This window comes from Trichoderma harzianum (assembly GCF_003025095.1).
Source record: "Trichoderma harzianum CBS 226.95 unplaced genomic scaffold M431scaffold_12, whole genome shotgun sequence".
NCBI classification, from domain to species: domain Eukaryota; kingdom Fungi; phylum Ascomycota; class Sordariomycetes; order Hypocreales; family Hypocreaceae; genus Trichoderma; species Trichoderma harzianum.
The window spans coordinates 1,175,837-1,197,920 of record NW_020209260.1 but is presented as its reverse complement, the minus strand read 5'-3'; the positions used below and the strand labels follow the sequence as shown (position 1 = coordinate 1,197,920).

At 45.7% G+C, this 22,084-nt stretch overlaps 9 protein-coding genes across 9 annotated transcripts; 3 read left to right on the top strand and 6 right to left on the bottom strand.

Annotated features, from left to right (window-relative positions):
- Nucleotides 1–976: 976 nt before the first annotated feature.
- M431DRAFT_511529 (hypothetical protein) lies at nt 977–2,313 on the bottom strand. The gene has a single exon (XM_024919670.1). It carries the CDS (start codon nt 2,190–2,192, stop codon nt 1,017–1,019), a length of 1,176 nt encoding a protein of 391 aa, XP_024771137.1. The 5' UTR covers nt 2,193–2,313; the 3' UTR covers nt 977–1,016.
- A 1,077-nt stretch (nt 2,314–3,390) lies between these two features.
- On the top strand, nt 3,391–4,359 carry M431DRAFT_523312 (hypothetical protein). Its single transcript, XM_024920536.1, has 2 exons — nt 3,391–3,795; nt 3,854–4,359. Exons 1-2 carry the CDS (start codon nt 3,405–3,407, stop codon nt 4,276–4,278), a joined length of 816 nt encoding a protein of 271 aa, XP_024771136.1. The 5' UTR covers nt 3,391–3,404; the 3' UTR covers nt 4,279–4,359.
- Nucleotides 4,360–4,801: 442 nt separating this feature from the next.
- On the bottom strand, nt 4,802–5,814 carry M431DRAFT_511527 (hypothetical protein). The gene is made up of 4 exons (XM_024919669.1): nt 5,401–5,814; nt 5,255–5,341; nt 5,067–5,202; nt 4,802–5,014 (listed from the first exon to the last, which is right to left on the bottom strand). The coding sequence occupies exons 1-4, from the start codon at nt 5,417–5,419 to the stop codon at nt 4,948–4,950; spliced, it is 309 nt and encodes a 102-aa protein (XP_024771135.1). The 5' UTR covers nt 5,420–5,814; the 3' UTR covers nt 4,802–4,947.
- A 149-nt stretch (nt 5,815–5,963) lies between these two features.
- M431DRAFT_123184 (carbohydrate-binding module family 43 protein) lies at nt 5,964–8,306 on the bottom strand. The gene is made up of 4 exons (XM_024912179.1): nt 7,935–8,306; nt 7,743–7,884; nt 6,806–7,637; nt 5,964–6,723 (listed from the first exon to the last, which is right to left on the bottom strand). The coding sequence occupies exons 2-4, from the start codon at nt 7,824–7,826 to the stop codon at nt 6,071–6,073; spliced, it is 1,569 nt and encodes a 522-aa protein (XP_024771134.1). The 5' UTR covers nt 7,827–7,884; nt 7,935–8,306; the 3' UTR covers nt 5,964–6,070.
- A 1,761-nt stretch (nt 8,307–10,067) lies between these two features.
- On the bottom strand, nt 10,068–11,165 carry M431DRAFT_93038 (hypothetical protein; the record flags this gene model as incomplete). Its single annotated transcript, XM_024924433.1, has 2 exons — nt 10,068–10,674; nt 10,747–11,165. The coding sequence occupies 2 exons, from the start codon at nt 11,163–11,165 to the stop codon at nt 10,068–10,070; spliced, it is 1,026 nt and encodes a 341-aa protein (XP_024771133.1).
- A 1,901-nt stretch (nt 11,166–13,066) lies between these two features.
- Nucleotides 13,067–16,345, top strand: M431DRAFT_8657 (hypothetical protein; the record flags this gene model as incomplete). Its single annotated transcript, XM_024923699.1, has 5 exons — nt 13,067–13,490; nt 13,545–14,541; nt 14,603–15,372; nt 15,434–15,909; nt 15,980–16,345. The coding sequence occupies 5 exons, from the start codon at nt 13,067–13,069 to the stop codon at nt 16,343–16,345; spliced, it is 3,033 nt and encodes a 1,010-aa protein (XP_024771132.1).
- Nucleotides 16,346–16,845: 500 nt separating this feature from the next.
- Nucleotides 16,846–17,760, bottom strand: M431DRAFT_8656 (hypothetical protein; the record flags this gene model as incomplete). Its single annotated transcript, XM_024923695.1, has 2 exons — nt 16,846–17,416; nt 17,480–17,760. The coding sequence occupies 2 exons, from the start codon at nt 17,758–17,760 to the stop codon at nt 16,846–16,848; spliced, it is 852 nt and encodes a 283-aa protein (XP_024771131.1).
- A 1,624-nt stretch (nt 17,761–19,384) lies between these two features.
- Nucleotides 19,385–21,140, top strand: M431DRAFT_540402 (hypothetical protein). The gene has a single exon (XM_024921070.1). It carries the CDS (start codon nt 19,702–19,704, stop codon nt 20,800–20,802), a length of 1,101 nt encoding a protein of 366 aa, XP_024771130.1. The 5' UTR covers nt 19,385–19,701; the 3' UTR covers nt 20,803–21,140.
- A 153-nt stretch (nt 21,141–21,293) lies between these two features.
- Nucleotides 21,294–22,082, bottom strand: M431DRAFT_93711 (hypothetical protein; the record flags this gene model as incomplete). Its single annotated transcript, XM_024924505.1, has 1 exon — nt 21,294–22,082. The coding sequence occupies one exon, from the start codon at nt 22,080–22,082 to the stop codon at nt 21,294–21,296; it is 789 nt and encodes a 262-aa protein (XP_024771129.1).
- Between the last annotated feature and the right edge of the window lie 2 nt (nt 22,083–22,084).

Here is a 22,084-nt window from a genome sequence, read left to right as displayed (position 1 = left end):
AATCTTTATGTCCGATAAACAGACCCAAACTCCAGCGATCTTAGAGCCGGCTACCCTCAATATATGAGATGTTCCACCTCATAAATTGTAGGAAAACGAAATGTTTGGTTCATTGTAATTATTATACGTAGTTGTGCGGCTATAGCAGCATCTGCTGTCTTATAAACTGCCTGAACATTGTAGGAAAAGATTTTCAACTTACCAAGGCGACGATGGATAGCGCAAAACATGTTATTCAGAGACATCAATTTAAACTAATAAGGCGTTAGTTAGAACCGAAAGTATGAGTAGATAATTGACCAAACAAGCTGAAGACCTGGACTTAATCTACACTTACCACCGACATGAACAATATAAACCCCAATGATGCAAAATTGCAAAATCCCCTGCTGAGAGCAGCTAGCGAGAATCTCCACACCCTCGCTAGTGCTCAGCTACATCGATGTATGAGGGGCACATGGCAGAAATAAGGAAGTTCCCGAGATGAATAGCCTATCAGTGAATTCGCGAGGAAACTTCCGATATGAATAGTCGATTATTAAGAGAATTGTCTATCATAAAGGGTTCTATAAATACTGAAGTTATCCCTTAAGCACCGCTGCAGCCAGGTACCAGAGTCGCAGGGCTAACTGTCTAAGAACAGCTGCTGCGTACGCCACCACTGTGGTGGTGTGTACCCCATAGGCCGATATGTAAAGGACCCCCTTGCCCAGATCTTTCAACAGAGTTTAGATATAGACACGGCCATTATATACACATTCGGCAATATCGTGTTAGATGGTGCATATAAAAGCTCCTAGAACATCATCACTCTGTCTTATTTATTCCACATTCCTAAGTAACAGGATAGCTTCCATCATAGGACATATAGACTTTGGTGAGTATTTCTGCAGACATAACAATTATCCTCTTATCGACGGGATGTACTAATAAAGGGCCAACAATTTCAGTGAGACATGCACATTTTTACATTACAGTGCAGCAATGCTGTAATATTATAACTGAATGCATTAAGTCTAGACCGTTGGACTGGTCGCTTCGTCAATCAAGACGCCAAACGAACTGACCGCCGTCGTATAGCTCTGATGAACAGCTTTGCTACCATAAATTCTCATTTCTTTCTCGTAGGCAGCCGTAACACCAGGTGCATACCCCCCAGCCTCACCCAATAATCTTCCTAGCAGCGCAGAATCTTGAACGGCAGTATTTGCCCCAATTCCTCCCGCGGGTGTCATTGAGTGTACGGCGTCTCCTATGACTGTCACACGAGGCTCGTTTGGCCATTCTGGTACGCCTGATGGTGTCGAGCATGTAATCTTCCAAAATGCCGCTTCGGACTCAATCATCTCATCAAACAAGGGCTTAAATCGCGGATGCCAATTCTTCACAAGTGACTTGGCGATGTTAGCAGCCTGTTTGCCCACGATGCTGTAATCGTCGTTGGGAACCTGGATTACACCTGGCTGGCCTCCCATTGTCCATCCAAACTGAATGTCGGGGTCGTCCATTTGATCAGGGCGAATGTTGGTGATGATGAACACGGCACCGTCCGGCCGGGTCTTATCCCGCACAGTGAAGACTCCTTCTCCCAGACCCTTGAACGCAGTCGTGGGGGCCTGTCCGTGTATTCCCCTAGCGCCTGTGTCATAGACCTTGAGTCTTCCGCCGGAGAGCTGCTTCGCGACTTTGGAGTAGATACCCTCGCCCCCCACAAGCATGGAGCCTTCGATTGACTTAGATCCGTCGGAGAATATGGCAACGACCCCGTCGTCAGTTAACTCATAGCCGGTTACGTGTTTGGCCCATTCAATATGCTCTTCGCAGCCCTCCGCAAACACCTTACGCATATCTCCCCGGGCGATGCCCACTATTTTGCCGCCTCGAGAAGCCAAAGCTTCGGGAGCAGTATGTTCCGTTTCTTCTCCGGTTATGGCATCCATGGCAGTGAACCCGCTACCACCGGTCTTTCCGCACTTGTCCCAGAATTTCTGCCATGTTGGGGCATCAAGAACCGATTCGATGGCCTCAAGTCCTTCTGTAGATAACCTCAGTCGGTATCCTTGAGCTCGGAAAGTAAATGACGCATCGCGCTCGAAGATCCTGAAGGGTATATTGGATCGCCGCAGGGACTGGGCCAGTAGTAGCGATGAAAGGCCACCGCCTGAGATCAAAATTGGCTTGGCGGCAGACATTTGTATCTCTCTTCCTGACTATCCTCGCGTGTCAAGTATCTAGCGATGTTCTGAATGTTAAAAATCCGAAAGAGGGGAAAGAGTTGAGCAATCTATGTACGCAGTGCATGTAAGATTGGGCTCAATGGCTTTAGTGCATGCTCACGCGGTATACCTTAGAAACAGGTCCATTAGTACCTATAAATACAACCAAGGCGCCCATTTTCCAATAATTGGGGCTACGCGCAATATCTTACTAAAATCGAATAATCGGCTGCACTTCAATTACAAATGAAAGAGCTATGGTTATATAAGCTAAAGCATATCTTAGATATCTGTCTGCATTTGGAAGTAATCAATATGCTCTATCAAATGAACGATTTGGGAGCCAATCACAGTTTAAACAGGTTATGGAAAACCATAGCTTTTCTCTAAACAACGAGCTAGGAGCCGATTTGCCGATGTAGTTATATCGCACTACTTATACTTTCTTAAGGAAAAAGAATAATTGTTGGGGTCTGGCTTACCTACTCTCAGCCACTTACTCAGCGCTAGACAGCAAAGATGAACGATTGAATCAAGGTCGTATGTTTGCTTCCAGTTTATACGAGTATACGAGTAACGAGTAAACGCGTAACACGCAACGCAACTTGTATAATATGGAAAGCGGTACGCGAGTGTGGGACATTTGCTTTGGCTTCTCGTGCGGAGAATATACTACATACCCTGTAATGTACTACAAGAATAGAGCACCTACTAGTAATATCCAAACTATTTGTAAGTTTCTGTACTTTTCGTGCGAGAAATAGAGAATCATTCTCTAATTGTCTTATTAAACTTAGCCCATGGACCGGAAGTCAAAGTGCAGCATACCTAGGCATTGTATAGGTGTGCACTTCAAAAGGAATATTTGGTTCGTGGATCTTCGTCCATGCTGCTATATCGCGTTACTCACAACGATGGCTGAAATTGCCTAAAAGACTACGAAACACACAATTCAGCTTCCAAAAATACACAACGAGTGGCTGAATCCTATAACCTGGTCAAATCCTTTCAATTAAGCTGCTAGGAGAATGAAACGTGAGATATTTTCTATACGCGGGATATGTCGGGCCGCTGCCCGGGGTCTCGGCCAACAGCAAGTCCGTAATCCCTGGCAGTATTTAAGTATTCAGCATTCATGAAAATCTTATCTTTGTCATACCTCAAGTAAAGGGACTATTATTTTTCAAAATGTTTAGTCCCATCCGAAGGATAGCAGAAGCTTTCACTCCAAAGACGATCACAATAGGGACGACTCTGATTTTCGCTGGCGTCGGCGGGGCGTATGCCTTGAGACTACGCGATAGTCTCCGGCAAACAAATCCAAGGCATATCCAATCAAGTGTGGCAGTATCAGAATCTTTGGTAGATTCAAACACTGTTCGAAAGCTTGTAAATCCACGAAGCCATGGCAGCAAAGGAGATTCTCACTCTATTATCTTATCACTGTGCTCGAGAAAAAATGTGGCGTCGGAGAAGGATCTACTGTCTGCATTCGTGACGGGCTTTTTTTCAGGGCCAGTTTTTCTCCCGGAAAGCATAGCCCTTACTCTTTTCCCTTTATCGAAAGTATCTTATGATGGTGAGTTATCCGGAGGGTTTGAATTAGCTGATAATATATGAATCTCACATTAAAATAGAGTTGATTCCAACAACGGATCAAAAAGTCATTTGGAGCGCAAAACAACTATCGGACACCCAGCTCCCTCCTATATCTAGTATTCTGTGGGGAACATTCCAAATTGCTGAGATTGAACTCTCAGATAGCCAGGCCAGCGAATCGATAGGAAGTAGGGCTGTTATTGTCTTTGGTGACAATAAGGGGAGTTTCGCTGGTTGTCATCGATTTTCCGTCAAGCGGTTGGACCCAAGTACAGACAACAAGGCAGATGAGATTAAATTTCGTCTTAGTCTAGAGTGCTTGGTCTGTGACCCAACTTCGAGCGAACCAAAGGAGTCTGAATTCTTGCACAAGGTGCACAACAACTACTCATACTTTTTGTTTAGAGACGCGGTGGCACATACAAAGGCCAGGTTTAACAGCTTAATTGAGTCGAGTCATTGAAGAAGACAGGCTCGAACGTGTAATTATAGAGATACAATCTGCTCCATGTGGAAGACTTCCAATAAAAATTCTATTTCGCTCTTATTAATAATTTTACACATCTTCAGGCCACTGAAAGTCCACTTGCTACACTATATAAACCATTGAGCAGAATCTTGCTACTCGGAGTCAGCTAGAGAGAGGAAACCCACGGTCAACTTCCACGATTGATGTCGGGGGTAGGGCTGCTTATAGAACGGGACTACAGTGGAGCACTGCCGAGCATTGAACCGCGCTAGGCATGTAAGGTTATCATGGATTAAAATACCCAGTGTCCCGATAATCGCTAATTTGGGAAGCTCAAGCTCGTCGTCAGTCAAAATGCAAGCATATGACTTCAAGATTATTAGCGGCTTTTAGGGTGAAATATATATCATAAGGATGAGTAATAAATGAATAATGAGGGTGGGCTAGATAGAATACGCTTAAGAAAAGAAGTAGATGGATGAATAGAACCGAAGAGGCAAACGGAGTCACTGGGAGTGTGCTAAATAACAACGGAGATGGCAATCCTGAACTCCATTGTCTTCCATTTGCAAGATAAATAGCAGCGATAACTTTTTTTCTACGGCTTATCGAAGAGTTAAATTAAATCTCACTACAGATTCTTGGAGTTCTATATACAGGGCACTAGACGTCAAATTCCATGTCATAAGCCAACGCATCAGTGCAAAGTTCTTCTCTCTTCTTCATCACCCTAAACAATTAAATCAGTACGGTTCTTCTATCATGGAAAGGTGTATTCATACGGCTGATGAGCTGCATGAGCTGCGTATATCGGAATGGTATCGGCTTTATCAAGAATAGCGACGATTCCAATATTAAATCCCTGTGCTCGCGCAGCTGTAATCGGCAGCGGCTCTCCGAAGGAGATCTTGAGCAAGCCTATGATGATGGTCAATGATTTGGGCCGTAGCTGAAGTAAAGGATAGCGCACCTGGAATCTGGCCATGCATGCCAAGAACCATTTCTCGCAAATTGTCAACTTGCTGAGCAGTTACATCTGGCTTCAGTTTGAAGAGAACTGAAATCTCTGTTATTTGAGAGGCTCTTGGTCAGCGTTAATAGCCAGGTGCAACATACCAACATGATAAACAGGCATGGCGACAGTTGGACCTGGAACGGTACTGTAGTGAGTAAGGCGGGGTATTCTGGCAATCTAGGTCTGTGTTCTGCAATTCCCGCGGCTGGGCTGTTTCGTGACGATGGACCGGAGACGCGTGGCAAATATTGCTGTCTTCTAGACACAGTCCCTCTGGTATAGATTAAAGCAAAGAAGTCAACAGAGCTCAGAGCTGCGTCTCGTTCTTGTACGGGCTCTTTTAAAATGCCGCGTCGGTTATACAAACCCCGCGTCACATCGCCGCGACACCCGATCCAGACCGCAGCAGAGCTCCAAATAAAATACCCGAGGCCAAATTCGCTGAATGATGCGATCTCCTCTTTTTCAATATGACTCCATCTTGTTAAAAATCATCAAGACAGATCTCACCTGAGGCAACAATTGTAGCCTACGTTGGTTGGCCACGGGACCTATACTTGACAGTTGATCTCGCAGTTGCCTCATTACTATCTGCAGCGAGTTCAGTTAGATAAGCTACTCCACAATCAACCGATGAATCGGTTAAAAGATTGTGCGTTTCATGCCCAATACTCTCAGATGATCTACATAGTCGATAGGAAGATTGCGTGGGAAAGGTTGGAGACTAGTTCTCTTTTCGTAACTCATTTGTCTTTATTAAGTGTAAAGTAATTATAGGCTCATCATGCCTGTGCTTACAAGAAGAGTAATAAACATTGCTGTGCCAAGAGGCCAGCTTCCAGGAATCAGAGAATCGGCACTGCCATTGTCCTTATCATCGCTGCCTGAACCTGAAGAGTCGCCCGAGTCTGAAGAGTTGCTGGAAGCGGCCGCGGCGCTGCACTTGTCCACACTTCCAGAGGCAGTTTGCGTCTCGGCGCTGCTATTGAAGTCACAAGCAGTGCTGTCCTTGTTCTGCTTTAGATAGTACTGGTTCAGGACATACGTCAGCTTGTCCTGATCGCTGCACATGCTAAATGCACCGTAATCGCCAGTGGAGGTGTTGCCATTGATGCCGTCGCACAGACTCTGATCAGACCCGCAGACATAGTCAAATAAACTTCCGTAGTCAGTAGAGTCTGTACTGTTGGAAACGACACACTGGGAGGCCTTGACCATGCAGCTGCAAGCGTCGGTGTCGGGAGTTGGCGGGAGCTTGTCGCTCGACTCCCACGTCGAATTGACCGCAGGGCAGGATGCAGGCTGATTGGAAGGGTTGTAACTCGACATCTCAACTCCTTGAATGTTAACTGCCTGAATTTGTTGTTGGAGAGCACCAAAGTCCTTAAGTTTCGTGGCGGTATTGCCGTTTATCTGGACTAGGCCTGTGGGTTCATTTCTAATCAGCTTCGCAGCTCACCACCGTGCCCATATCAAGGAAAAACGACCCCATTTCTTTATACATACCATAGTCATTGGTTTCTTCAAAATATTCATAGACAATGCCGCCGCTGAGAACCGCTGTCATGTTGTGTGCGTAAAGTGCACCTGTTTCTTGGAATATGCGGTCTGCTGCACCGTTGGGGAGATTGCAGCCATATTCGGCAAAGAACACGGGTACAGAGTAGTCCTGGAAGAACTCAAGAATTCGATTATAACCGGATGTCTCAAATGTTTTCTCACCGCACCATTCGTAGACATTATATCCAAAGAAGTCGACACTGTCTTCTGCTGGGCCGCAGTTGAAGTACGCGGCAATCTGGTTTCTGATATCTGAGTCGTCATCGGCGGCGTATCCCACACCCATAGCGCGGTATTTCTTGTCTTTGATGTACTGCTTCACATCTCGCACTGCAGCTTTGACATAGGCGGAAGCGGATGTCGTGGTAGCATTATTGGTGACCTCGTTGCCAACAAAGAAGCCAATCACATTGGTGTAATTGGCGAAACTGTCTACGACCTGCTGAAAGTGGGTGAAAAGATCCACATTCCACTGCGGGTTTCCACGGTTTATAGACTGCTGGGGGTTGCTAAGATCCGAAATAACGTATATACCCGCATCGTTGAGCAAGGACATGCAAGCGGAATGATCGGCAGTCGGATCGATTGCATACGTGCGGATCACGTTGGTGCCAAGCTGACTGAGTAATGGTATATCACGCTTGCAGTTGGCTTCGTTCGCTAACGGGTCGACGAATTTCGTGTTGGTCGAGACCGCTCCGTTGGCAGAGGAATCCTGCTGATACGCAACTCCTTTCAAGAAAAACTGAGTGCCATTGGGGTAAAAGAATTTTGACCCCTACAAGAGCGGGATAAGAGATTAGATAAAACTTCTAATTGCAGGCAGAGCGGCTACTGTTTGGGGTTACAGTGTCAAGGGAAAATTGTAAACTCGTAGACGTACTTTAATCTGAATCGACGGAAGATCGGCGCTTAAGCCCACGGAAGCAAACAGCAAAAACGATAATGAAACGCTATAGATGCCCATAGTGAGTGTATGTGCTACGATTACGTCGTAGCGTCACGTCGCTGTGGTGAATTATGAACTAAACCAGGGTCAATTCGGAAACCTTTGGATCAGATCTGAAAGACTGACTGAGGATGGAAAATAATTAAGGCGAGGATTAACTTGTATTCTTGGGCTTAGAGAGTGAGCCGCGAAGTTGCCATTGGTTTGACGAAAATCACTTGGTGTGGTAAGAAAGCGAGAGTAAACAGAGCTCTAACTTCGCGCTGGGTTTAACGACCGTTGCTGTTTGCGCAATACGACGGGATGAAATGCCGAATTGACCGCGGAGAGATTGGCAGAGCGAATGATGCCTACAATTGCATAATCAGATCCACGAGCTGAAGCCCTGCAAACAACATGAAATGTGGTAGAACCCGAGAATATGCAAGTCGATCCAAGAGCACGGGGCGACGAGTGTTATTTATCTGCTTAGCACCCTCCATTACGGGTATGTTGGGCGCGTCACTACGAGAGCCAATCCAATAGAAAGTGCGAATGCATGGCAGAGCATGGGGTAATGTAGTATTTCTAACCGCGTCAGCTCTACCAAACTGGACCTGCGTCATTATGGGCGAATGCGAGGAAACTGACCGAAACAACGTGTGGCGCAGGCCGGATTGTTGGTCCATTTAGCCAAAATGTTGTCTCGCGTCCAGAAATGGGCGATGTCTACTCCGTAAGGTGTGTTTACTAGTGAAGGTGCCTAACTAGCAAACAGGTCTATTGCTACCCAAGCTTTGCTCGCAGGTACTATCTGGTATTAATTCTCTCCGATCCGATGTGATGTAGGTCTTTGGTCACTATATATACAAATATAAGCACGGCCGCCCTGCTTTATTGTTGCTGTCTTTCAGCCGATTGATGTTGAATATGTATATATATATTGCGCAAAGGTTTACCATACGTTACCTAGGTAGATTTAGGATGAATTTTTGTCCTAGATGATCTTAATGGACGTGATTGGAATCAGGTTGTGTGCCCGAGGGGAAGTGACGGCGAGCATATTGAGATGCACAAGCATTACCTACCCTTTACGCATGCAATTCTAAGCCATTGGAAATTATAAGATGCGCAATTTGGTATGAAGTATTTGAATCGATATAATAAAGCTCATATTGAGCTGCATTCAATGCTTCAGAATTGCGGTTGCAAATAGAGATTGAGTTTCAGCCACGACGGTACAGCTCACTCGGGAGTACCTGATTACCAGTGTTAGTGTTCTGTTGCCATCATCAATTTGCTCGCTCTTTTTTTTCTCAAAATCTTTCGTCTGACCCATCGAAACATTCATTTAGCTCCTGGTGAATTGCCTTCAAAGTTCAAGTCGCCGAGCCGCCCAACCGCCCCTCCTTTGGTGTGCTCGTATATTCCACCTCGGAATACCGGCACCTCGGATAAGGCGGCATTCATGCTGTAGGATGTTTATTTTGCCTCTCACGGTCAGCTTTGAGCTCCGTATTTGGTACCTATTCGTAGGATTTCGCACCATAATCGTCTCCATTTGCAGGGTATCGCATCCAACTCCGCCAGACCTACCAATCGTTCCGTGAGCCATTAACAAGTAGCGGAGCTGAGGAACACGGAAGCTGCCAACAGCCCGACTCCAGCAAAAAATACTACATCGGTTGAGGCGCAACACTCCGGACATTCCTTCGTGCATTTATTAAGGGGTAAGAAGGCTTGTAATTCGATTAATTGTTACCTACGCAATCCGCGAATCGTCTTCACTTCACTTCCGTAGAACATCGGTTCCATCTAGTGATACGCTCCGTTTATCCAATACAAACTGGAAATCAAACCCCGCATTGGAAGCCTTTTGACAGAGACAGGGGGTCTGTAGCCCTTGTAAGTCTATGGACTCTGGCGCCACGAGCCTTTTGTGATCCGTGTCCCGCGGAGCGGCGCTGGGAACTGACGCCGGCGTGGGCGGATAGCGACAGAAAAGTAACCAGACAAGGCGATCTGCATCGCTGCTAGAGACAAAGACAACATAGGACACATGCAGCATACCCGGCATTAGATGCTGCTAATCCAATGCAAGTGGTCTAATGTACCACTAGCGTTTATAGAACTCAATGACGTTTATACAACGACATTGTCGTTGGGCTTCTAATAATAAACACAGGAAGTAAACTGATTACATGAAGGTAACACCACTAGTGTGACAGGCCAACTTCGCCCTCTTAAATATCTTCCGTAACCATTGTCTTCTCTACATGCTTAGCTGGAATTGGTCAACGCCATATCCCATCCGTTTATCGATCCAGCCTCCTCTTCTGTGAGCTGAATACCAAAGTAATCCCACAGCGCTCTCAATCTCTGCTGTTCCGAGTCAACCTGCCTGATTACCGTTGTCTTGTTACCCATGTTGAGTTTAACCAGATTGTTCACCAGCATCACCTTGCCAACAATGTTTATTTCTTCCTCACAAATAGCCCCCCGGCCCTGATGCGGATACTCGCTGGCTTCTCGTTGTCGCAAGAACCTTACCGCCAGTACCGTCCAACGATGTAGTGTTTTCGCACTTGCCCACCAATTTTGAACTTCAAAGTCTTCTTGAAAGAATTCGACTTCCAAAAAGCTGTAAAATGAATTCCACGGTTTATCTGCGCCATTCCGGTATTGATAGATCCATACTTTTGGCTCCACTAGCCGTTGTTTCGGAAGTACATCATAAACAAGGCGAACTTCTTGGCTACCTAGATTGCTGTGTATTGTGGCATTCTTGTCCATGCGCAGAGGCAGAGTTGGCCCATCACCACCAAAGGCTACATCCGCACTAAATCTGGATCCATCAGGGAGGTGGATGATGTTGTTGATATGAGTCCTTTTTGGCGTCATCCATTGGTTTAGAAAAGGAACTGTTACTCGAGCAGAAATAGTGCAAGATGTCACTTACCATCCTTGAGTCTCTCCTTGGGGCACTCCATTTGTCCGTGTACGATTACGCACACCAGTCATGTATACATGGAACCCGAGTCCCCTCAACATGTGGTGAAAAAATATGCTGAGTTCCATGCAATAACCACCTCTACCACTGCTAAGCGCCCCCATCATCTTTGTATATAGCGCATCGGTGTGAATATCGACCAGATGGGTAGGAGAATAATGAACGGAGAGGTTTTCATAAGGAAAAGTCGTAATCTGCGCGCGAAACAGAACTTTTAACGATTCTTCTGTTTTCGGAAAGGACGTTGGCTTGTATATGTATTGTTCATATGATGAGGGTAAGTCAATATGTTGAAGCCATGCGGTGATTTGTGACTCCGAGTAAGCCGACTCTTGGGACATCGAGTCCCGGAATGCTTCAAATGCCATGACCAAGAATTGAATGTAGCAATGGCTCGAAGGGTTTGGTTCTGCCAATTCTGTCAAATGTTAACCTGCTACCAACCGTCTGCTTTTTGTCTTCTTGTTGGGAAGCAATTGAGTCATTAGTGCGCATAATCAGCGATAGCGCTTGTTGATGCTACTGCTGCCTGTAGACTCATCATCGGCGATTTATCGGCCTCCTACATCAGTCCACGTTCCTGTGTTCAATAGATACAAATTCCATAATTATGTTATTATCTACCTTTGGCCTATCACTTGATGAGACCTTCATATGACGTGAAGTAGTGTGATAAATTTTTGGAGTGAGTGAAAAATTAAATGTTAACTGATCCATACTTTGTGTACTGACTTAGTACGGATTCGAGAAAGAAGAAGGAACAAATGGGAAAAAGCCTCTCCGTCCTTTGAAAGGCGATGCAATTGGTCAATATGAGAAATCTCAGGATTGAAATCAGTCGTAAATATACGCTTAACGGGAATACAATGAGTTAGAATAAGCTTCGCTTGAATGACAGGCTAACGCAAGGCGCAGCATAACCGATCAAAACTATCTCGGCATCATGCCGGTAAATCCAGACGGCCATGATCAGGCAGAGCTTGCCTATTAATAGCTAAATACTAACGCGACGAGGGAATGATGCTCTTGGAATTTAGCCCAAGAGCTTGTGTGCTTAAGTGAGCTTGAGACATTTGGTACCGAACCGATGTCAAAGAAAGACACTGGGAGTAGCACTACCCAATGCTGAGTTTGAGGCGGAACAAGGCGAGGGAGGCCTTTCTTTTCTATTCAAGATCGGCCCTTCAAGTTGCGTATGCCAAGACGTTCGCCTTTGCCAAGACACCTCAAAGACTCACCACATAAAGACCCACCACAGCTACCTGGGGAAAATGTAAAGCAACCAAGAGGAACAGATATGCTTCTTTGGGCAATCATCCAGCCGCGAGAGTTGGTAGATGCAAATGTTGATGAATTTGAACTTCTATAGAGCCAATTGTAATTGCTATGTTTGTAACCATAGCAGCCGTCGATTATAATTAGTGCTATTGGAGTGAATGTGAACTACAGCGCATCATTAGAGATAAGTTGAGATGCTCGTCTCTATGATGGAACAACGATCTGGTAGAGACAACATACTGGGGTAGTACAATACATATAGCTATACACAAATACCATCAATAAAAGATGAGAAGGGCCAATGATGGTACATAGAAGCAGAACTCGACTTACAAGGAGTAATTTACTGGCTTAGTTAAATTTGTGATGAAATGTTACCTGCGAAACCCAGCTCTCTGGAATGGCGACACATTGATGTCTTGCTTATTTTTCGGTTATAAAAAGGAGCGCAAATGGATTTCGGTCAATTGTAAGTAAAGTAGTGGGGAAATATATACGAGGTTTGTGATATGCTTGAGACTAAGATTTACCAAACTAGGTTTGACCTTGTCAGCAACTCATGAAGCCATGCTTTCGTAAATGCCATAATGCTTGGTAATAGTGTACTTCTCGAGCTAATTAATCAAATCAATGAGATAAACACAAGTACCATAATTCTCTGCGGGTTCATTTGTCTCGTATCTGAGTTTCCCCGTTAGGCATCAACTCATGCGATGGGGTTGATGAAGATACCACAAGCGTGAATCTTAGCCCCGTAAGGCCATACTCTGCTTCACGATATCAGCATTCAAGTAGGTAGCCATCGGTCCGCGCTTATTCCGGTTAAGTGTTCTTGCGCTAACGTAGTAATAAGCAAGGCAGCTACATCCACAATGTTCCAATACTCGCTGCGTTGAACTCCCCTTCAAGCATCTTCCCAGCTATTTAAGGCAATCAAGTCCATCTATCCTAAATCATCAACATTGTGTCTTCACCGAACTAAGACGTAAATATGGCAGACAAGGATCCGGAAGCTGACAAATCTAGCATTTTTGACCTAGTTGTTCAAGCAGATCTTGTCGGTCTTAAAGAGGCTCTATCTACGAAACAAGTAGATCTCGAGGCACGAGATTCAGCGGGCCGAACTGCGCTACACCTAGCTGTTATTGCAGGGACGGCAGAAATTTGCCAATATCTGATTGACCATGGCGCCAATCTGGACAATTGGACTGGGCAAGGTGAAGCAGTTGTGCATTTAGCTGCTAAGAGGGGAGATGTTGATATTCTGCGCACCGTAATGGAATCGGTGTCGACAAAAGAACGGAAAGTTCAGAGCGAAGATCAACCTTCTAGCGATAAAAGGGACCGAAGTGTGGACGTGGATTCTCTGACGAAAAAGTACCGGATGTCACCTCTCTATATTGCTGTCGCACTTGGTATGTTGGAACCACGTTCCTTTATGTTTATAGTCTTGCTTATTTGTTATATAGCACACGTAAAAGCAGCAGAGGCATTGTTGACCACCTACCGTGCGAATGCCAATATCATTGCTGGTGAAGACAACGCCCAGCGGGGTACACGAACTGCTCATGTTCTTGAAGCGGCTTTGCAACACCCTCGAGATGTTTGTCGCCCCCTGCTCACAATGTTACTTCAGCACGGTGCAAGTTTGCTTGACCCATCTGAAAAGACGGTATCACGGTCGCTCCTTTTGCTAGCTCTGAAGCGAGATGAAGATGTACTCGATATATTTGCTGAGCTCGACAACCAAAATTTCATGGCTGCAATCACAAAGTCTGTCTGGTATGAGATGATGAGTTGTCTCAATACACTAACCATGGCTATCGAATCTGGGCTGGAGAACACTGCTTTGAAACTCCTCAAATACGGGGCGCCACCACAGCTTGAGTTCAACTCTTCGTTGGAGATCGTTGCTCTCCGCAACCCATTTGGAAGGAACGCTGAGGAAGCGGCCAAAGATGACTTTTGGCAGCCAATCTTGAAAGCTGCTATGAAAGAAATGCCGCGGCTAATGATCGATCTATTAGACCGTGGAGCAGATCCCAATTCCACGCTAACAGACCACCAAGCTCAGTACATGCTTGATCATCGCGAGTGCCGCACTGTTTTGGATATTGTCAAGGCGAAACTCATGGAGTTACGCAATTGGAATGCAGACGAGGAAACCTCTGGCTACGATACCAGAGGAACACCGGAGGAAGCAAAACAGATCGCAGGAAAGGAAAATGCGGTATCTCAGCTTATTAAAGAATATGAAGCCGCAGAAGCGAAATTGGTTTCCATGGGAGCCAAGATATCTGACGGATTGAACTTGCAAGAACCACCAACCCCAGTTTCCATCCGACCTCATAAGAAACTTCAGTTACACGCCCCTAGTTCCTCAGAGGCAGAGACTCAAACACAGCAACACTCGGAAGAACTCGACTTCAGAAAATTAGAAACACTGGAGGATGGTCATCAAGCTCTGTAAGATGCCTTGGAGCTATTTGTTGTCCCCAAACCTGTACTAACGGATGTTATTGTTTAGATTTTCAGCGTGCAGAGAGGGGAATAGTACACTGGTTAAAGCACTCACCTTGGGAAGATGGGGCCCAGACTTGAAGTTTCCCCCCATTTTAGTATCTGCCGTATCTGGCTATTCCAAAGGTCCATTCCTCACCGCCGTGGAGTCTAAAAACTACGACATAGCCCGTACTGTCGTTCAAATTGCCACTGTCCAACAAGCTGGCCTTGCAGACAACGAGAAGAATGACCTATACAACGCATTAGCCGATGGTCAGCACCCAGTTGAAAGCATCAAAGACGCCTTAGGAGAGGTCCAGTCCACTGTACCTGCAAAGAAGATTGTCTTTGACAGTGGCAGTTGCTTCGCGGGGGAAAAACAAAAGGATGTGGAGATGCTGCGATTTTCAATCGAAATGGAATCTTCGGTTTCGGTCGAACAAAGCGACTTCGACCGCCGCATCAGACATGCATGGGCTCTGGTGGAACACGGTGATTGGCCCGAAGCCTTCGAAGAATATGTTAGAGCAACCGGTGGACCATTCAAGCACGTTGTGAGTCAAGGTAAACTTAAAGGTAAAAGCCAACTTGACAGACTCCACCAATTTTCGCCTTTGCTTCAAGCAGCCTGGTCAGGGAACCTGGAAATGGTACGCTTCTTCCTCAACAAAGATAGGGCAATGGCAGCATACAAGCACTTTGCAGAGAATCACGATTTCACCACCCGAAAAGCTGGCCCTGAGCAATCCCGAACAGAGTTTATAACTGCTGTGGAGAAATGGATGGACAATCGAAGTAAGTATTTGTCACTCTTAAGCTCAACATTGTGTAGCTGTTTTTGACCATGACATATTAGACAATCTTGTTCTACACTGTGCTATCGTCTCTCGAAACATAGAGCTTGTCAAGTTTATTCTGTCAGCTCGCCCAGAGTTACTCGAAGTCCAATCTATAGACGGGTGGACACCCCTTTTGACGGCCGCAATCCACCAAAGAATCGAGGCTCTCCTTATCCTACTTGAAGCGGGAGCTAACCCCCTTGCTACTGATCCATATGGCCGCAATATGCTTCATCTTCTTTTATTCAGTCCAACTGGAAGTTATGTCTTCGAGCATGAAAAGGTGGCATCCGTACTTCGATCAATGGATAGATCATTATTGCATCAGCTACTAGAGCAGCGTTGTAATGAGAGTCCCGGCGGCCAGACACCACTCGCACGTTTGATCTCTAATCGACCCCCACCAAATGCAGTATTCACAGCTTTGTTAGAAATCTCCAATCTGACGCCACTGGAAATGCTAGATGGCGCGGGTTACACTCCCCTCCACATTGTACGTTTCTTCATTTCCTATATCCTTGACATTAACCCTCCATGGCTGACTATGAGACATATTTATTTAGGTGACAAATTCTTCCATGGAAAATCTTATTCGTCCTGTGATTGAAAAGGCACCCCATGTCATGTTCTACGAAGATCCGCAAGGGCGAACACCTCTTGACGTTGCTATCGAGAAACAGCTTCACGGATTTATAGAGTGTTTCATGTCAAACTATGCGCGAACCAAAGAATACCCATCGTCTTCTCCGCTCATTCATTGGCCGCTATTTGCATTTGGTACAGATTACAGTGGCCCAATGCATACTAGAGATCCGTATCAAACATGGGAAATTAGTCAGGAGCTAGCCAATTCACTGGGATCTCAGCAATTTCCCCGGAAGCTGGTTACACAGACTCAGCGGGAAGAGATTGCAAAGTGGTATGAATAAAGTCGAAAACATTGGTGATGTGAAGCATAGCTAACAGAAAAGCAGGTCGAAAAACAAAATGATACAAAGAAAGCCTAAAGGAGACCAGCATGACATCGTGTCCTTGTTTGTATATAAACCCGGAAACTTGTGTTGGTAAACGCATAATCACTGAGTGCGCTTCTCGCATATTTGTTCTTGAAGAGATAGATTACATCGAATCTGCATCGCGTCTCATATAGTGTGCATTACTTGTATGATCATGAAAGTTCAAAGAGACGAGAAGGCTCAGTATATACGGGGATAGTAGAAAGTCCATCTTTCCCCCCAGCCATTGTTCAGAAAATATATGTACTTGGATCACATATTGCATCTAAATGGGATGGAAGTTACTTGTTGACGTGCTGGATGGGGTATTTGGGACATCAAGGACTTTGCAGTCCGCGTTTTGTGCAATTCTCTTTGATTGATGTTCTATCATCACTCAAATGTTGCGAAATCGGGCCCAGATCAAGACCCTCCTATTCTTCTACTCCGACACTCATTGATATAGCCTCTATCACGTCCAATTCTTTCACCCACGCCTCTGCTTCCTTTTTAGCCAGAGGCCAACAGTCCTGGCCCAAGGGTACTCTTAAACATTTCTGGATTGTTTCATCAGCCGCCACGCCAGAGCCGAGAATCACATCAAGGAGCACACTTGCAGCCTTGTCGACGTTTCCCAGTTTCCGGGTTTTCATGTCTTTGGTAAGTTCCATCATTTTACCAGCAGGTGTTTCTGAATACTCTCCAATACCAGCTTCAGGAAATGTCAAGGTTTCCAGAAAATTAGTTCTGTAGGCGCCGGGCTCAGCGATGATTATACGTATGGAAAACGGAGCAAGTTCGTTTGCAAGTGCCTCTGAAAGACCTTCGACGGCAAATTTACTGCTGCAATACAGACCCCGGCTCGCAAGACCAATGAAGCCTGCGCCACTGGTGATATTGACGATTGTGCCAGATCGGCGAGAGCGGAATGTTGGAAGAACACCTCGAACGGTTCTCAGCGTGCCATGGAAATTTGTTTCCATTTGCGCGTGGGCTTCCACGTCACTAATTAAAGATGAGCCTTTTTGTTACTACTCAATCGTGAACAGATAGATGAGGACAGCAAACCTTATCTGCTCTACCGGGCCGAGGAGCGCATATCCAGCTGAATTGATCAATACATCAACATTCTCTTTCTCAGCGATATTTCGAACACAATCTTCACAAGAAGGGCTAGAAACATCCATTGCAAGCCAGACACCACCCAACCTTTCAAACTCTGGGTTGGCGGTACGGGCGTTAGTCGAATCACGAGTTGCCCCTATGACTCTGTGACCACGGCGCAGGGCCCCGAGACTCAGAGCAAGGCCCAATCCCGAGCTAGCGCCGGTAATCAAGAAGACAGTCATCGCTTATCAAGTGGTGTTGAATAGACCAATAGTGATTTTCCAATACAAAAGATCGAGGACAGACGAGTAGCGAGAAAAACATGCCGCGTCGAGCACAAGACGAATAGATATGTTGCAATTAGTTTGGCAATGGTCTTATATGACACTGATATATATAGGAAAAAGGTTGCCGGATTTATCACTTAAAACCGGTCCAAGAAGGATTGATGAACATATTGATGGCGAATAGGATCTGCTCCAAACACCAAAAGGCTGAGATCCGATATCTCCGACTTCAGCAATCTGCATTGAGCTATACTTCATGGTAATTCAGATATACCCATGATTATTGAAGTAGGAGAAAGAATTAAATCGTTTAAGAACGATGTCTTCGAGATTTATCTTGCTTGGCGACCAGTTTAGTATATATATCTCTACCCAAACGAAGCAGTGCGTAGCGTTGAGTGGTCTACGATAACCAACCTTAAATCCGGATAGGCTTTCGTTTAGGGAAATCTGGCTAAAATACCTAGATTCTGGCGTCCGTCATTCGTTTCGTAGCACGACTTTACTAAAAGTACGAATACCGGTAGATATATGCACATTGTGTTGTTCGTACTATAGAGATTTTCTGAAGTTGCATGAGTCGAAGAGTTGTAATCCGATCGTTGTTGATACATTCCCAACGGTTGCGTGTCTCGGATCACTTCATGTGATAATTGGGTACCCCTTCGCTTACTATCAAAGCTCAGTGAAGTTTTAATAGATGGACAGAAGGTTATTAATGTGGTAGTAGCGGTCAAAAATCACCGCGTGCATGTTGAATGAGCTTCGCCTGGAGGTAATAGCCCGGGGGACTGGGGCAACAGGCTTGTCTATCTCCGTACCGTGGTGAAGATACCTGGATCTCAAAAATATATAACGGGAGATGAAATGGCCCTGATTCTATGTACGATGATGCTGAGAAGAAAATAGAGAGAGGTGTGAAGAGGATCAAACAGCAGCAGCCATGATTACCAGAATGACGGTAAGGAACAAGGCAACACAGACGATTTGGGCTGAAGGGAGAATAACCGCAATTAACACATATTTAATAAGGTATGATGCGGAGTAAGCATATTGTCTCAATTATGAGTATTAAGAGCTCAGGCCATCCATATCATTACCACATGAGAGTGTCAAGACAAATTTGGAAGAAGTATTCGCTCCGGTTACAGCTGCGGGAATTTAGCTTGGTATTTAGAGATTACTGATGCTTATCAAATCTCTGGGGGACGTCAATTCTTGTGTTGTCTCACAAACGGTCATGTCTCGAACTCGCGAAACGTCATAGTCGAAATTGCAGAAGAATTTAAAAACGCCAAATGTACTCGGTAGCAAGTGCCCAGCTGCTTTGTAAACCTGGAGGCTAGCCTGATATGGAGCTTGGGCACTCCAACTTTTTTTCCTCTTTGGGAAAGACCTCCCGACTGATGTAGCCGACACTTATCGAAATGCTTCTTTCAGGCGCTAAAGAAAGAAAGCTTCCAAATAGTACCCTCGCGAATGGAATCTTATGCTCAAGTAGCTTTATTACCAAGGTGATATTATTCGTTTGATGTTCTATTTCGTTAATAATTCTCTGCTCTAGGTAATCTTCTTGTTCCGACCTAATTAGCCCTTTCTAGCAGCAAAACTAAGTCATGTTGCTACAAGTTTCGTAATTAAGAAATATATAAATCTTGACAACTCCCTCACTTTTACTCTTCAAATTCCAACAGCTTTAAGAACAATTACATCACCTTCTATATACATCTCTCTTATCATAAAGAAACAACCAACACTATTACCATTACAAGAATAATCACCAGCCAACTGATAGCCCATTAAGTTCAAGGGTAGCAGCTTCCTCTCCATCTCGAACAATATCAACCATCAACTTACTTTTCTTCTTCTTCTTTTTTATTTAAAAACTCGACTATAATGGCCTCTAAAGACTCTCTTCTATTTACGCCTCTAAAGTTTGGCAAGGTAGAGCTTGGCCACCGAGTTGTATTATCGGCTCTTACACGACTCCGTGCGGATAAGAATCATGTCGCCACAGACCTCATGAAGGAGTATTATCTTCAGCGTACTTCCATACCAGGCGGTCTTATCATCGCTGAGTCCGCCTCAATCGCTAAGCACCAGGGCGGTATGTCATACACTTCAGCTATATGGGGCGAGGAACACGTCCAAGGCTGGAAACCTATCGTCGATGCGGTTCACGACAAAGGCGGCTTTATGTATCTTCAGCTTATGGCCTTTGGAAGGGCTGCTCAACGTTCAGCTGCTGAAGAGGATGGATTTAAGATTAAAGCTCCTAGTGCCATTCCTTTTGAGGGAAGTGAGACGCCAGAAGAGATGACCATCGAAGATATTAAGAGCACAGTTCAAGATTACGTCCAAGCAGCCAAGAATGCCATGCGCGCTGGGTTCGACGGCGTTGAGCTCTACGCTGCCAATGGCTACCTCCTCGATCAGTTCATTCAAGACGTGAGCAACCAGCGAACTGATGAGTATGGCGGCAGCATCGAGAACAGAAATCGCTTAATTGTAGATGTCGTCCAAGCAGTCGCCGATACTGTTGGGGCAGAACGTGTGGGAATCAAGCTGAGCCCATGGTCTGACTTCCAGGGCATGCGAATGGAAAATCCCATTCCACAGTTCACCGATCTTATTAAAAAGATCAATAACATTGGAATTGGCTATCTGAACCTCATTGAGTCTCGGGTCTCGGGAATCGATTACACGGATGGCACAGAGAAGCTGGACTGGGCATGGGCAGTCTGGGACAAGGCCATTATTGCAACAGGAGGCTATCTGCCTGAGACGGCGCTGGAACTGGTTGAGAAGCACCCGGACAGGGATATTGTCGTCGCCTTCGGAAGGCGATACGTCTCGAACCCTGACCTGCCATTCCGTATCCAGAGAGGTCTTGAGCTCAACCCGTATGACCGCAGTTCATTCTACAAAGTGGGCGCTCCTGACGGACTCATTGACTATCCGTTTAGCGAGGAGTATTTGGCGTTGCAGAAAAACTGACGATGGATAGGATAGAAGAGTAAAAAACGTCTTGTAGCATAATAGAATGTCATTAACTTGCTGATGCTTGGTTGTGGCTTTACCAATCTCTCAATTGAATGTATCAAATAATCCAAACTGCCCTGGGGTATCGTAAAACAGAAAAAACAAACGCCTATGCTATGCTCCAAATCCATATTGTCCATCTGAGGATCCAACTTCACACGCCATCCAAAGACTTCGCCGCTGCACCCAGCCCTGCCAGGATAACGACCATGCCTATGGAACCAACCACATCGCGATGAGCATGAGCTGCATTTCTTTTTGACTTCGCCGCTGCCTCCGACCCTGTCAGATTAACAACCATGCCAAAAAGATGATGCTGCGAATGATTATCACGGTGGCTAGCAGTTGGGCATACTGATGGACTGCCCGCTGCCCCCAGCCCTGCCGGGTTAACGGGTATGCCCTTCAGACAACTGGTGCTCGGATATTGGATCCCCATGCATTATTCACCGCCTGATGCTTCTAACTGTGCTTGCCGTGCCGTTGTCGCTAAGATACCAAAATTCACACTTGGAGTCTCGCCGGGAGGATCGCTTTGACTGCAGAAATTCTTCGACTGTAGGTGTAGGTGTAGGTTTTCCATCTCGTTGCGGACCCTGATCCTCATTCTTCTTCTTGCGTCGTTGCTGTCGAGATTGTTTTTGATGGGATGATGCCGGGCTGCGTTTTTCGATTCGCCGACGCGAACTTCGGGTTTTCTTCCTAGGCGAACTGATGTTGGGTGGAGACGCTGGTTGTAGCTTCGATACAGGACATTGCATTTGATGAGTGGTATGAATGCTTGTTTGCTCGATCGCTTCAATGTCGCTGGTATCTCTTTCTGAAGGTTCCGGGCTGGGCAGTGGATTCCGATATATCGTTTGTGTTTGGCAGCTGCATGCCACCTCTGTCTCTGTGCATGATTTGTAGAATTCTTCCACCAAGGGGTTCGGCTCCTTTTCTTCTTCTGGCGTATATCCGATGCTCGGCCATGGCTCTGGAGATGAACTGCGTGAACTGCTTGCGGCGTCGTTTGAGCTCTGGTCTATTCTGGTCCGCTTTGCACTCGGTTCGTGGTCGGAATCAATATGTGAAAGGTCCGTCCTCTTGCGTTTCTCGCGCCGTGAGGGCATCGTTTGTGATGATGGCGGTGATGGGGCTGCGAGAGTGTCGTATTCTTCGAAATCGTGGACCAGGGCCAATTTGGCCTTCTTGCGCGGTAGAGGCGCATCGCTGCTGAATTTTCGTTTGGACATGC

Coding starts and splice junctions, on each gene's coding strand:
- M431DRAFT_523312 (XM_024920536.1), top strand. CDS start 3,405: ATGTTTAGTCCCATCCGAAGGATAGCAGAAGCTTTCACTCCAAAGACG. Junction 3,796..3,853: donor ATCGAAAGTATCTTATGATG/GTGAGTTATCCG, acceptor ACATTAAAATAG/AGTTGATTCCAACAACGGAT.
- M431DRAFT_540402 (XM_024921070.1), top strand. CDS start 19,702: ATGGCCTCTAAAGACTCTCTTCTATTTACGCCTCTAAAGTTTGGCAAG.
- M431DRAFT_511529 (XM_024919670.1), bottom strand. CDS start 2,192: ATGTCTGCCGCCAAGCCAATTTTGATCTCAGGCGGTGGCCTTTCATCG.
- M431DRAFT_511527 (XM_024919669.1), bottom strand. Junction 5,203..5,254: donor CATGCATGGCCAGATTCCAG/GTGCGCTATCCT, acceptor CCATCATCATAG/GCTTGCTCAAGATCTCCTTC. Junction 5,015..5,066: donor GCTCATGCAGCTCATCAGCC/GTATGAATACAC, acceptor TTAATTGTTTAG/GGTGATGAAGAAGAGAGAAG.
- M431DRAFT_123184 (XM_024912179.1), bottom strand. CDS start 7,826: ATGGGCATCTATAGCGTTTCATTATCGTTTTTGCTGTTTGCTTCCGTG. Junction 7,638..7,742: donor TTCCGTCGATTCAGATTAAA/GTACGTCTACGA, acceptor CCGCTCTTGTAG/GGGTCAAAATTCTTTTACCC. Junction 6,724..6,805: donor TGAAGAAACCAATGACTATG/GTATGTATAAAG, acceptor ATGAACCCACAG/GCCTAGTCCAGATAAACGGC.